Here is a 12,785-nt window from a genome sequence, read left to right as displayed (position 1 = left end):
GAAAGGATAAGTGAAATGTTTGCTTCTCCTTGGAAATGATAGGATAATAAACGCAAAAATGTGAGATCAAAGGAATTAATACTACGGGTGAAGTTATGCTTGAAAGTTTAGGATAAACTTAGTCAAGAAATTTCTGTCTCGAGTTCAATTTTCATTTTCCAACAATTTCCAACCTCTACAAATTCATCTAAAAAAGACATGGGAGCGATTACAATATTTTTTTAACAGCTTTTAATCTCATTGCCAGCAGTCATCAATCATAGATTGAAAGCTCATTTTTTCGAATCAATCTTCAATCCTATAGTTAAACAAACAACATATCATTCCCCAAAGAAAGACTGAACGGAGAAAAAAGGAAAAGAAAAGAAAAATAAAAGCCCAAATGAAAACCCAGGCAGCCGTATCAGGGACCATTTCTCAAACCTCATCCTCATGTAGAAGCATGTTAGGAATTCCCTTGTTAACCGGAAACTTTCTGCCCGTCTCGGGGCAAACAAGAGCACCTTCCTCAAGATGGAGCTCCAAGAGTGCATGATGGAACTTTCTCAAGAACTCCAGGTCCGATTCTAACACCAACGGCTCAGGTGCCTCCTCGGGAAGCTCGGCGTAGCCCATGACTCTGGAAGCGTCGAAAAACGCTTTCCAATCGATCTTCGGAAATATGTTCCTGAGGAAATCGTGGTTGATCTCGACTTGCTTCTCCACCACTTTCTCCACTTCGATTCTAAGAGGGAAGCCGTTAGTTACCCCCTTGATGTTTGACGACAACATGTTGTGAGTTAGCAACCTCATCTCGTTCCTTTATTTTCTGTCTTTCCCTTTCGCTTCTTTCTGTTTCTTTGCTTCTTTCTTTCGGCTCCTGTGTCAAATGGAGTAGCAGCCTGGTTGATGCTTGGCTTGTTTGTAGGGGTTTTCGTGGAAGGACGAATATGTCCTCGTCGTACTGCTAAAATTTTGGGGGCAATATAGTAATTTCATATGTTTTGTGGTGTTAACATAAGCCCTAGTTCTTAAGCCCGGCCTAGGTCGAAGGTGGTCTTGTAGTCAACACCAGCCCAACTTTAGAAACTAAGCCTAGCCCATAGTACACTAATTTTTTATTGACCAATTTTTTAATATTAAATAGAAATATAAAAATACTAAAAGTATATTTGATTTGCAAAATGAAATAGAGTAATAATGAAATAACTATTTTTCTAGAGAAACTTGACCTAGGTGGAAGGTGATGTTATAGTCAATACCAATCCAACTTTTGCAAAATAAAATAAAGAGAATGGAATAATTATTCTACGATAATAGAATAAGAAAGAAATAATTATTATATAATTTAATTTATAACCCATAAGAATAGAATAGGATATAAATTGTTATAATAACTTATTTTAATATTTAATTGACAAGAATAATTCTAGAAATAATCAAGTAATAAGTGATAAATAACAAAAATATCTATTTCTTATTATATTTAATTATTTTATTTTAAACTTTTATTTTTAATTTTGAAATATTAAAACTTTATTATTAAATTATTTTTTATAATTAAAATTAAAATTAAAATTTAATTTTATAAAATAAAATATTAATTTTTAACCTCTTTTTTTCATTTTAGTATTTCATTCTTTTCTCTCACCATCAAAGATTTGGCTAGTGTAATGAAACATGGATCTAGCACTCCTTGTGGTTAGATTTAGTTGCTAGAGCACCAAATCGATGCTTCCTGTGATTGGATCTAATTAGGGAGCACTAGATTGACGCTTTCTAAGATCGAATATGGAGAAAGAATGCCAATTAATGTTTTTCGCAACAGACATGGTGTCACTATCACCTTCTTTAGAGAGAAGGAAAGAGGTGGAAGATGGATAAAAAGAGAAAATGTGAAAATTCAAGAAAATTTATACTATGATGTAATTTTTAAATTTATTTAAAGTAATTTTATCTAACAAAATTTTTTAGCTATTCTCCATTTTTAAAATAATTGTTATCAAGACCTTTTTGAAAATAACTATTTACGTTTATTCAAGAATGACTAACAATTGATTAAAGAGAGTTTAAAAATGAGGGGAATGATTACTCCATTTCCCAACCAAGCACGCTTTAAAAGAATTTATCATTGTGAATACTGAAAGTCGTGTGATGATCACATAATTATTGATAATATTTTAAATATAAGGTTGTGTTGCATACAGGTCTAACTAGCTTCTGCCGTTGACACTGACAAGCTTCCCGTCCAAAAAATTACAACTTATAATTACCGTTTAGACATTTATATTTAATACGATGAGATCATATTTGTTTCTAGTAGCTTTACAAAAATTGCTTTCAATAAAAGAAATCTCTAAAGACTATAGAGAATGGAAAAATAGTTGGTCACTACATGAATGGCACATTTCCTTCACCAAAAAATGGAAAAATAGTTTCTATGATGGCACGATTAGGAGAATAATCGAGCCATATATATCTTCAGCAGTCGCAAATTGTACATATATATGAACCGAACCGAGAAACAACTCCTAAAGGCGCAGATTCAACAATCCAAAAGAATTTTGAGCAAACGCTGATCATCCCAAAACTCAGCTGGGAAAAAGGGTCATCTGGCAGAGTTCCTTGATAATTAACTTGATATGAAAGTCCACCACTTGTACAGACCAAAGCCGTAAATTGTGGTGTAAATAATCACTCTCATGGGGTAGATCCGACACCTGCAGCACAGAAAACCAACTTTAAGAAAAACCTATCCTCTCCTAAAGTACTGATAAATGGTAAATTCCAACTCCATTATTTGCTCCAAAGTCGAGCCAAGACGCTTTTATTTGGGAGGTCCAGACTCCAGAGACAGGTAAGGGTACTGAACGAAACCACTGCAGCTTTGCAAGATATCCCAATACCACATGAACAAGCCAGAGACGTGCTTTGAATATAGTTCATACATTTATGAAGCCATTACAGTACACACTGTAGGATTGATGATTAATACATGACATCCAGTCATACACCGGCAAACACTAGGCCAGTCCACCGCCCAGCCTTGAAGTGATTACAGCCTTACGCCAACCGATTCAATTAAGGAGTTCATAATCCTCCAACCAACCCCAATTAATAATACTTGAGCTTAATGGAAATGGAATAAGGGTTTATTTGGGAAATCAGGATTTCATGTTTGAAAAGGCAAAAATAAGAAGTTTAATATTTGGAAGGTAAAATTATAAAATTTTTTAAACAATAGGAGTAAAATTATAAAATTTTAAAACCAAACAAGAAAATTATAAATTTCTGAAACTTTTTGGGTGGGAGCCCCTATTAACCCCCTCCCTCGGCTTCTGATTTGGGGTGTCATGGTAAATTAATGATCATAGGAAGAAAACTGAAATTCATCATAGTGATTTTAAGTGCTAATAATAGTAACCTAATTAAACTACAGTTTTATTAACTCAACTGCCATGTGAAACTAAACCTAAACAGAACCTACAGTACAACAACGTTTCATCATCCACCTGATTTTTCTGTTCTTTCCGAAACCAGAACGGTACTTTAGGTAGGAAGAAAAGTAAAGCATCTTATAGCCTATATATGCAAAACAGGGGAGGAAGAAGAAAATTGAAAACGCTAAACTCGTATCGATGAGGGAATAACAAGAAGAAAAGAAAAGAGATATTGATTATTAACCTTTTTATTAACCCAGATCTTCGAGCAAGAAGAGCAGCTCTTTCTTCAGCAGTAACCGGATAACACCACCGAGAAAAGTCACGATCGAAGAAATCCCAGTCAGGCAAAAGTATCCCAGCAATCCCAACCATCCCAAACGCATAAGTTATCATCATTTTCTTCAAAGATAACGTGCGTACCCCTACTAAGACTATGATCACCGCTAGCCATACTATAGCTGACCTTAAAGCAACATCGTTCGCCATTTCAAATCCGAAGAAAAAACAGATGACAGCTACCTGTACCTTATAGCTTAAAGCCTAAAGATGCTGAAGAGGAGGAAGCAGAAAGAGTATGGAGATGTGAATGGGCGGCACTGAATTAAAAATGAGGAAGAAAGAGTTCTATTTGGGTGTTTTACGGAAATTAATGTTAAGTCGTCAGCAAACTAAACTGCTTTTAATGCCCTATCGTCTCAACGGTTCCTTCGCTTCTTTAAATGTTTGTTGATCATTTAATTTGGCATTTTTGATGGAGTGTTTCTCAAAATTTCTCCAACTCTAACGTGGCACGTGTGTTGGCGAGAAAGACGTGTTTGCATTGCCATGCACCGTTTCCTGTTCAAATGGGGCGATGATCGAGCCAACTTAAATTCCAAGTGAGACCCACTTCGAGAGACTACTTTAACCTTCTAAATTACTGGTGTGAACAGATTTAAAGGGGTAATTTGAAAACAAATATGAAATGCTTTTAAGTAAAGGAGTCTTAAACCCTTATATTTTTCTTAAAAGATTAGGATGCACAATGTATGACAAAGAGCTAGTGGTATTCTTTTAAGCTCAAATCATATCTTAGACCTATTTTAATTTTACGTCATTATATGTTGATGTTCTGGACCGCAATTTTGTTTTTGGTGAAACTAAACTACAAGTTTTCTACTATCTAAACTATAATGTCATACTTGCTCGTCAATTTTGTAGAAGAAAAAAAATTATAAATCAATTACATGCAATTACATGGACTTAAAATTTTAACGAGAAATTTGTGTGTGCATACCCTTAAAAGAACTGACTTCTGACCTTTGTTTTCCATTATCAAAACCCAAAATGCCTGCTTCTTGTAAGACACTGGCTGCAACATATTATATTAATGTTGTAATTTCACCCGGACCCTTCAACGGGTCAATGGTTCAACCTGGCTAGCCATTTGGGTTCTGGATTGACGTTGTGGAAAACTAGGCTGGGCTGGGCTAGACTGGACTGGACTAGGGTCCCTTCAAAAGAGAATTTATGGAAAGAGGGAAATACGATGGCAAATCAAAAGAGTCATTGCAGCGGATCACAGGCCTCACTAAATCCACTTGATTTTTGGCAGAAGGAGAAGTTGGGCTTGAGCCCACTTACCGAAACCTGGCCGACCTAGAAGCAGTACCCGTTACCTCTGTTTCAGCCTAGTCAACACTAAAGAAAAAGGAATATATAAATAAATAAAGAAAAACATAGGTGAGAGGAGCTTGTTAACACTCCTTAAGAAATAAAATGGGATTATGAAAATTCAAATATTTGCAGCACGTTTCCAAGAAACTAGTTGATAATTTTTCAGAATGGGACTTGGGACAGTGATTTTATAAAGAAGGGAAGAGTTGGTCCATAGATTCTCCAAGATCATATCTAATGCCATTTCTTTTTATTAAGATTATGCAAGCGATCTCTTCCAAGGTTGAATCATTAGTTTCAATAACCAAAAACTGAAAAAAAAAGGAAAATAAATTTTGATACTTCGCCACATCTTTTATTGCTATGTATGCTATGATTTAGTTTAATCCTTCAAAAAAGAACAAATTGCTAGAAAATTGACAAATATGAGCTGACATGTGGTGGCTATTTTGTTAGATGCCTCAATCAATTACCTAAGTGGGAAAGAGATGGCTAGGCAATTTTGTTTGTTCTCTGCAGTTTCCTTTCTTTGGTTGCTTGATGTTGCAGGTGCGATTGAGCGGAACTTGGATTTTGGAAAGAAACACTCAGGTTCATGACTATTGATTACAAATGGTACATCGAAATCGATACATTGTTGCCCTTTAAAAACTATCATGATTAAGAATCATACCCAATATAAACATCCTACTGCTAGTTGCTTATATGATAAATGAAGATTAGGTTAACCACTGCAGAAGAAAATATTCACTGAGATACTTTGGAATATATATATATATATATATTTCTATTTTCAAGTGTTTGGTAATGTAAAATAATTTAATCTCATCATCCGAGTAAATTACAACCCATACTAGCTAGTTATTGACTTCAACTTGAGCTAGAAAGTTGACCTTTTTTTCACCTTTACCTAGTTGACTTTGAGAAGCAATTTTTCAATGGATTTCATGTCTTATTACTTTTTGTTCAATTGATTATTGAATCATGATGAAATTTCATTCAAGTGTATATATATATATGCACTATTTTTTTCTTTTGCCACAAATTTTATATGAATATGTAGATATGCATGTTTAACAAAAATATTACTGCATCATCATGTAGTCATGTTGATGAGGGGACTCCACTATGTTTAGCCACTTTATACTACTACACCTCTTTGGTGAATTCACTTTTGGAGCTGGTGATAGAAAGGAGCAGACATGTTAACTTGTTCAATCACCCCATGACTCGAAGAGCCGGTGCATCATTTTAGTTTAGATCATTAAGGATCTTGTAAGGTGATTGCAGCCGGCTTCTTCGCAAAAAGATGAAGGATGAATTCAACCAAGGATTAGCATTAGAATACTATTATACTTCACCATGAATCACTTGTACTATAAATATTGCAACATACATCCCACAATCTGTTTAACTTCAAATTTGTTGAAGTTCAGATTGGACTGGTAACCAGTCAGATTGTGCTATAAATGAGTGATGTTGAGTGAATTGTTTGATATTAGTTGGTTCGATTAACTATCTATTTCACTCTTCCATCAGAAAAAAATAAATAAATAAATAAATCTCTTTCACTCTCCCTTCTTAGCCTGAGCTCTGTTTCTGAAGTCAATACCAGCAGGAGTCAAGATGTAAGAGACAGTAAGTGCATGGCTGAAACTCCAAGCTACTGGCATCAACTACTAAGAACGTTTTTAATCATAGTTAAGCATAAAATAAACCAACTGGCTTCACATGATATACAATTTCCATGACATTTTCATAACATATTTAAAATCCCTTATAGTTTGGTATGCACTAGTTGGGCAAAAGTTGACAGTATCGGCTTGTCTCATATGAATGAAGGAGACTGCAACTTATTATATGCATCTCCAGTGAAAATCTTAGAAATCTTGATTATCAAATTCGTTTTGCGCGCCCTCATTCTATGGAGAACAAGAACTAAAGATCTGAGCCAGAATGTTATTATGTTCTATAATAGTTCCTGTGGTGACAAAGCACTGATCATCGCTTCATAATTGATAACAATGCAAAAATTAGGATATACTGAAATCTATATACTTCTCCTCAAACTTCTTTCTAGAGTGTTGTTAGGATTTTGGATTGTATAGAATGGTAGAGGTGAAACCTGTCTGGTCAGAAGTATTCTTGTTGAGTAACATTCACGTGGGTCAGGTGTGTAATATATTGTTTTATTCTATTCTGCGGGCTCCAATTTAGTTACCTGTTTTAATTTTGTTTATTCCAAGTCTTACCAGACATTTGGAGTTGATTTCTCCCTTGCTTAGCTGCAAGGAAATTCAAAGTTAGCTAAGTTTATTTTAGTATGGAAATAACACTTGGAAATACTGACAATTTGATAGTATTATAGTTTTCAGGCATAGGAGCAGAGTCTAGCTAACCCCTCATAAATGTATACTGTAAATTAATTTTCATTTTTCTTTTACAAAGAAGAATTAATATTATATTATGTGCTTACAAATCTGAATCAAGCATCTAACATTGTACATGTGTATGTATATACAGTATACACAATGAATTAGGTTAGCTTCTGGAAGAACCAAAGTCATTAGGTTTATGATTAAATTATAAATGGGTATAGAGACCCTGGAGACCAGGGCTGTTCCCACAGGCTAACTTAAAGTAAACTAGATTTCTTGCTATTTCTTCTATCTATTCCATGGTCATGATTAGGTTATCCATTAGGAATTTAAGCACACAAGTTTTCTGAAATGGGTTTCCAACTGTTCCTATATACTTTCTCAATTCCTAGAGACAAGCTTAATCGATAAGCCATCCTCATAAGTTTTTTAATGTGGATTACAGGGAGGGTAACGTGGCTTTAAGAATTTGGAAGAAATTACAGAAAGAGAGGAAGAGAAAACAGAAACTGTCGACTGTATATATATTCAGGGTTGAATTCAACTAAAGTGAGGAAAACTTTTACTTACAAATAAAAAGTAGGAGCAGATCTTTTGCCTGATGTGTAGGTATGCAGATATTGAGATCATGAACGTGGCTATTAAGGCCAAACAAGTTGATGGACAGGACGTCAGGTTTTAGATGCATTGGTTGGAAACCTGCTGAAGCAAGCAAATCAGTTTGTTTAGCTGACACTTGAAAACGTCGTAGATCATATATTAAAGCTGAAAATTTTAAAAGCTTTGATTTTATATGACATCACAGCTTTATTTATTCAAATCACACTCTGGTCCACCCGACAAGGAACCTTGGTTGAAGGACCAAATTCTCTATTACTATTCTCTGTGTATGAAAAAGTCTGAATGTTTTACTAACTAATTTGAAGGAGAGAAGGGAAAATGATGGAGTTCCTCTTTTGCAGTGTAAGGTTTTGTGTGGAAAGGGAAATTTATATAGCCACAAATGGTCTCTATCACTCTTGTAGCTGTTGGCAATTGACATTGACACTAACTACATTGACAAATAAAAGAAGAGTTTAGGTTTGAAAGAGCTTAGCTTATGAAATAAGGTAAGTTCCCAATCTTGCACAAGTAAGAGCCAAGAAATTAATGCAATCTCCAAAATATCCCAGGAATAACCAATAGACATTGCAAGTCTAAATTTCTGTGGATATAATTAGCTCAGTGGTCATTGTTTTTCCCCCCAAAAAATGGAAATCTGTATAGGATATGTTCTTTGTTTACATACCCAATTGTAACCAAGTGAAAAGAAAATGCAATTATGTGAAACTAGATAATTGAATAGTAGGAAGATTCAGTTCACATATGAGACTCACTTTTTCAGGTTTTTGGTGGACTTTTGCCATGTTCATATACTATTTGCCTTTCGTTGAATGATTACAAATGCAAAGATACAATTTCTGGTGACTGATTCTCATGCTGTCTAAATTTGGTTTTCTCTAAGTTTGAGGAACCTATAAACTGGTTTGGGTTGGTAGCTTTTATTTCTTCAACAAAACATTTTTTTAAAAAAGAAAGCAGTGGCTTGTGCTACAGGATAACCTTCTCCTTTTTTAGTTTTTTTTTTTTTTTAAACGTTTAAAAAAAACCAAAAGGATATCAAAGAAAAGAAAATTCTGCAACAGAACACAAAGATGAAGACAAAGCCAGCAACAAATGCAATTGAACTAATTATCGTGTGAAGAATGTCTTATGACTTATTTTCAGAAAAAAAAAAAAAAACTGGTGTTGATTTGGGTGTTTGCTGCACCAACTTCTATTCCAACCATGCACAAACCCTAGGTCAAAATATCCTAGTTTGTCTTTTCCTAACAAAACAGCTAGCTACCTTGTTGGTTGCAATTTAATTTTCATCCATGTTATTAAATTTAATCAATGATGATTTCCCTAGATTTTTCCCTGTCAGTTAGCTTATGTTGAAATAATATATCATGAAGATGTACTAAAAGTTTTTGATGTTTTTAAGAGCCAGAAGTTGGGTTCAAGCATGCATCTTTGCCTTGATGATGTACAAACATTTAGGTGCATCCTTAACGGGGAAAACCAAGTCCTCCTTTCTTAATTCTCAAATATTCCCATTTTTTTTTCTTGATACTGATATATATATATATATATATATATATATACAATAATTAAATTAAAGTATATTAATATATACAGGTATATATACTTAGGCTAGACATGTTAGTATCTTAATTAATTTTTAAAGACCAAATCGTTTCCTACTTCCCTTCCAAAACTAGCCTAAGAATTTCAAAGTCAAACAAAAGTATTTATCAAGGCTCCTTTTATGCTTTGTTCATGGTTGGATATTCATCACTCGACCCTGTTGCGCTTCCATTGTCTTATACTTGTCACTGCATGTGTCGTATTACAGAAAGAAAATGTAGCAAATAATTAATGTTGTTCAATTTATAATGATTGAGTAATTTGGCACGTAGATTCCCAAAATTTACAAGTCTCGTCATGAAATCCAAAATAATTAGTACGACGTTGGAAATTTTGAAGCCATGCAGGCAGTATATGACGAAAGATATTCTCCTACGTTTGCGTGCATGAAGTGGGCTGAAAATGGGTTCCCTTTGACCAATTTCGCGTAGCCACGTTTTATGAAACCCGATTCGCGAGTTCCCTGGAAGCCCTGGAAAGAGACGTTACTGTCTACCCTTTTTTCCCACATTTCGCGATGTATCCGACATTTTTTCTCACAAAGTGTATATGTTTTATCACCTAGATATAAAAGCTGAAGGATATATTGGTCTTTTAAAGAAGGCGGCCGGCATATCTCTAGTCTAGTAGTGAAATGACCTTGGGAGGAAGAAGTGTCCCAATCTTATTGCCCAAACAAAAGTCATGGAATTTTTTTTTAATAATTAGAGATCCAAGACAGGAAGTATTACCGCTAAAGACAGTTTATAAATAGCATGCCTGATGAGTTTTGGTGGTGACAGAGGGAAGCAAGCAAAGCAAAAGCAAATACAGAAGAGAGGATAGAAACGACATGGGAAGGTCTCCTTGTTGTGATGAGAATGGCCTCAAGAAAGGACCCTGGACTCCTGAAGAAGACCAAAAGCTAGTTCAGTACATAAAGCAGCATGGCCATGGTAGTTGGAGAGCCCTGCCTAAGCTTGCAGGTTCAAATTTTAAAACCTAATTAATTAATCTCTTTCTCTCCTTTCCTTTCCTTGAGGAGGATGCCTCTTCATCATCTTTTTTATTACTAAAACAAATGGTCGCCATTTCAGGTCTCAACAGGTGTGGCAAGAGCTGTAGGCTAAGGTGGACAAATTACTTAAGGCCTGATATCAAGAGGGGGAAATTTTCTCAAGATGAAGAGCAAACAATTCTGCATTTGCATTCCATCCTTGGGAACAAGTAAATGCATCAAAATTTGATTTCATAAAATACTAGTGAAAGTCACTTCTCTTTTCTGTGTTTTAATTAATTTTCTTGTCATTATACAGACTTTCTTAGTCATATCTTTTTTCTTTTTTTGAGTAAAAGGTGGTCAGCCATTGCAACACATCTACCAGGCCGCACAGATAATGAAATCAAGAACTTCTGGAATACCCATCTAAAGAAAAAGCTGATTCAGATGGGAATTGATCCAATGACCCATCAACCAAGAACCGACATCTTTGCTAGCTTGCCTCAACTCATAGCCCTTGCCAACCTTAGAGACCTCGTGGAGAGCACAAATCCATTAGATGACCACACTGTAAGATTACAGGCAGACGCTGTTCAGTTGGCTAGGCTTCAATACCTGCAATTTCTTGTCCAATCTGCAGCTTCAATGACCAATAACTCATATTCCCAGAACGGCATTGCAGACATGGAAGCTTTCAACTTATTAAATTCATCAGTTCCACATATTAAAGAAAACCAGGTTCTAAATTCAGCCCCAATTTCACTTGGAAATGCTACCTCTCAACCACTCCACCATCCCGCTCTATTATCTCACTTGCCAGACCCACAAGTCCCTTTCAGTTTCCAAACATCGTTGAACTGTGAGAAAACATCATTGAACAGTGAGATGGGCTACGGTTCTAACTTCACAATCGTCAGCCAAGGAGATAACCAAACCGATAATTCATCATGGCTTCTTCCATCCCCTACCCTTCCTCCCACAGTAACTGAGACATCAATCAGCAATCCAGGAGAGGTAAGCAGTACTTCTAGCTACACTGGAGCAGCTTCTCCATACTGGCATGAACTCTATTTCGAGGACTCAATCATGCATGAGATTTCTTAGATGGTATCTAAAAGTTTGATAGTCTTGGAGTTTGCATTTCCCAGTGTTTGCCGTCGCTGTAAATACCTATTGCATCTCATGTTTAATTAGTTCTCCTGTATACCCTCTCGTTCCCCAACATTTGTGCACTTATACAGCCTATATGTATACACATGTTTTTGTGTACATACTTTTGGGATAATAATCATATGATCAAACCACGGTTTTCCTTGAAACTTTTTCATCCGATAATTATATAGATTTTTTTTTGTAATCAATTTCATGTGCTGTGAATTGTGATTGCGGTCAATGAACCCCATACAATCAGTTCATAACGTATAGAAGTAGGGCTTTTCCATGCATTCACATCCTCAAGAAATGCAAGTAAAGAAGAGTGATCGATCAGATTGATGAAATACTGAAATGAGCAGAGAAAATAAAAAAAAAATTATCAGGGCTTTAATTAGTCGTATGTAGTAGTGCTTGTAAGTATTTCTTTTGTTTAATTATCAATTTTTTTCTATTATAATGGTAAGTAAGTCAAAATTCCAGTTCTATTATTTATTCCGGTGAAGGCTCTGAAAGCTTACCTTTGATCAAATACTTAATGATCAGTACATATGATCTTAGCAGTAAAATAAATATAGACAATTGATTAGGCATATACAAGATTTGACTCATGTGATATATGTACAATACTTTTTTCTGTTCCAAATTAAATATCCGTTTTGCATTTTTTCCCTAGATGGCAAGTACATAAATTACTTTTAAACTTATAAGAATAAAATTTTACTATCTTTAAAAAAAAGTTAAAATTTAGAGATTTTCTAATTAAATTATATATATATATATATCTCCAAAAGACAGTATCTACAATATATAGCTACACGGCACATAAGGACAAAGATTTACAATTTTTAATTTGGTAAGAATCAAACATTTTAATCATAATTAATTAAGAACAAATTTTATAGCTTCAGTATTCCACACCTGCCACTTTCATATACTAATCACAAACTCCATATAATTGCAATATTT

The 12,785-nt window shown here is 34.7% G+C and overlaps 4 protein-coding genes across 5 annotated transcripts in view; 2 read left to right on the top strand and 2 right to left on the bottom strand.

Annotated features, from left to right (window-relative positions):
* Positions 1 to 118: 118 nt before the first annotated feature.
* On the bottom strand, positions 119 to 885 carry LOC18592156 (multifunctional methyltransferase subunit TRM112 homolog A). The gene has a single exon (XM_007018715.3). It carries the CDS (start codon positions 790 to 792, stop codon positions 418 to 420), a length of 375 nt encoding a protein of 124 aa, XP_007018777.2. The 5' UTR covers positions 793 to 885; the 3' UTR covers positions 119 to 417.
* Positions 886 to 2,171: 1,286 nt separating this feature from the next.
* Positions 2,172 to 4,091, bottom strand: LOC18592155 (peptidase). Its single transcript, XM_007018714.3, has 2 exons — positions 3,664 to 4,091; positions 2,172 to 2,699 (listed from the first exon to the last, which is right to left on the bottom strand). Exons 1-2 carry the CDS (start codon positions 3,906 to 3,908, stop codon positions 2,612 to 2,614), a joined length of 333 nt encoding a protein of 110 aa, XP_007018776.2. The 5' UTR covers positions 3,909 to 4,091; the 3' UTR covers positions 2,172 to 2,611.
* Positions 3,045 to 12,785, top strand: part of LOC18592146 (melanoma-associated antigen G1-like protein) — a 58,370-nt gene continuing 48,629 nt past the window's right edge. The window contains exon 1 of the mRNA XM_088808920.1: positions 3,045 to 3,050. The gene's annotated coding sequence lies outside the window, so the exon portion shown is untranslated. The remainder of the gene's footprint in view (positions 3,051 to 12,785) is intronic.
* MYB93 (myb domain protein 93) lies at positions 10,409 to 11,983 on the top strand. 2 transcript variants are annotated; one of them, XM_018125620.2, is made up of 3 exons: positions 10,409 to 10,650; positions 10,762 to 10,891; positions 11,015 to 11,983. In XM_018125620.2, exons 1-3 carry the CDS (start codon positions 10,518 to 10,520, stop codon positions 11,766 to 11,768), a joined length of 1,017 nt encoding a protein of 338 aa, XP_017981109.1. In that variant the 5' UTR covers positions 10,409 to 10,517; the 3' UTR covers positions 11,769 to 11,983. The 2 variants fall into 2 exon arrangements, with proteins under 2 accessions (XP_017981109.1, XP_017981110.1); XM_018125621.2 differs by having other exon boundaries at positions 10,431 to 10,650; positions 11,021 to 11,983.

The sequence above is a fragment of the Theobroma cacao genome, chromosome 8 (assembly GCF_053813885.1).
Source record: "Theobroma cacao isolate CCN51 chromosome 8, ASM5381388v1, whole genome shotgun sequence".
NCBI classification, from domain to species: domain Eukaryota; kingdom Viridiplantae; phylum Streptophyta; class Magnoliopsida; order Malvales; family Malvaceae; genus Theobroma; species Theobroma cacao.
This window is presented reverse-complemented; position numbering and strand designations above follow the sequence as displayed.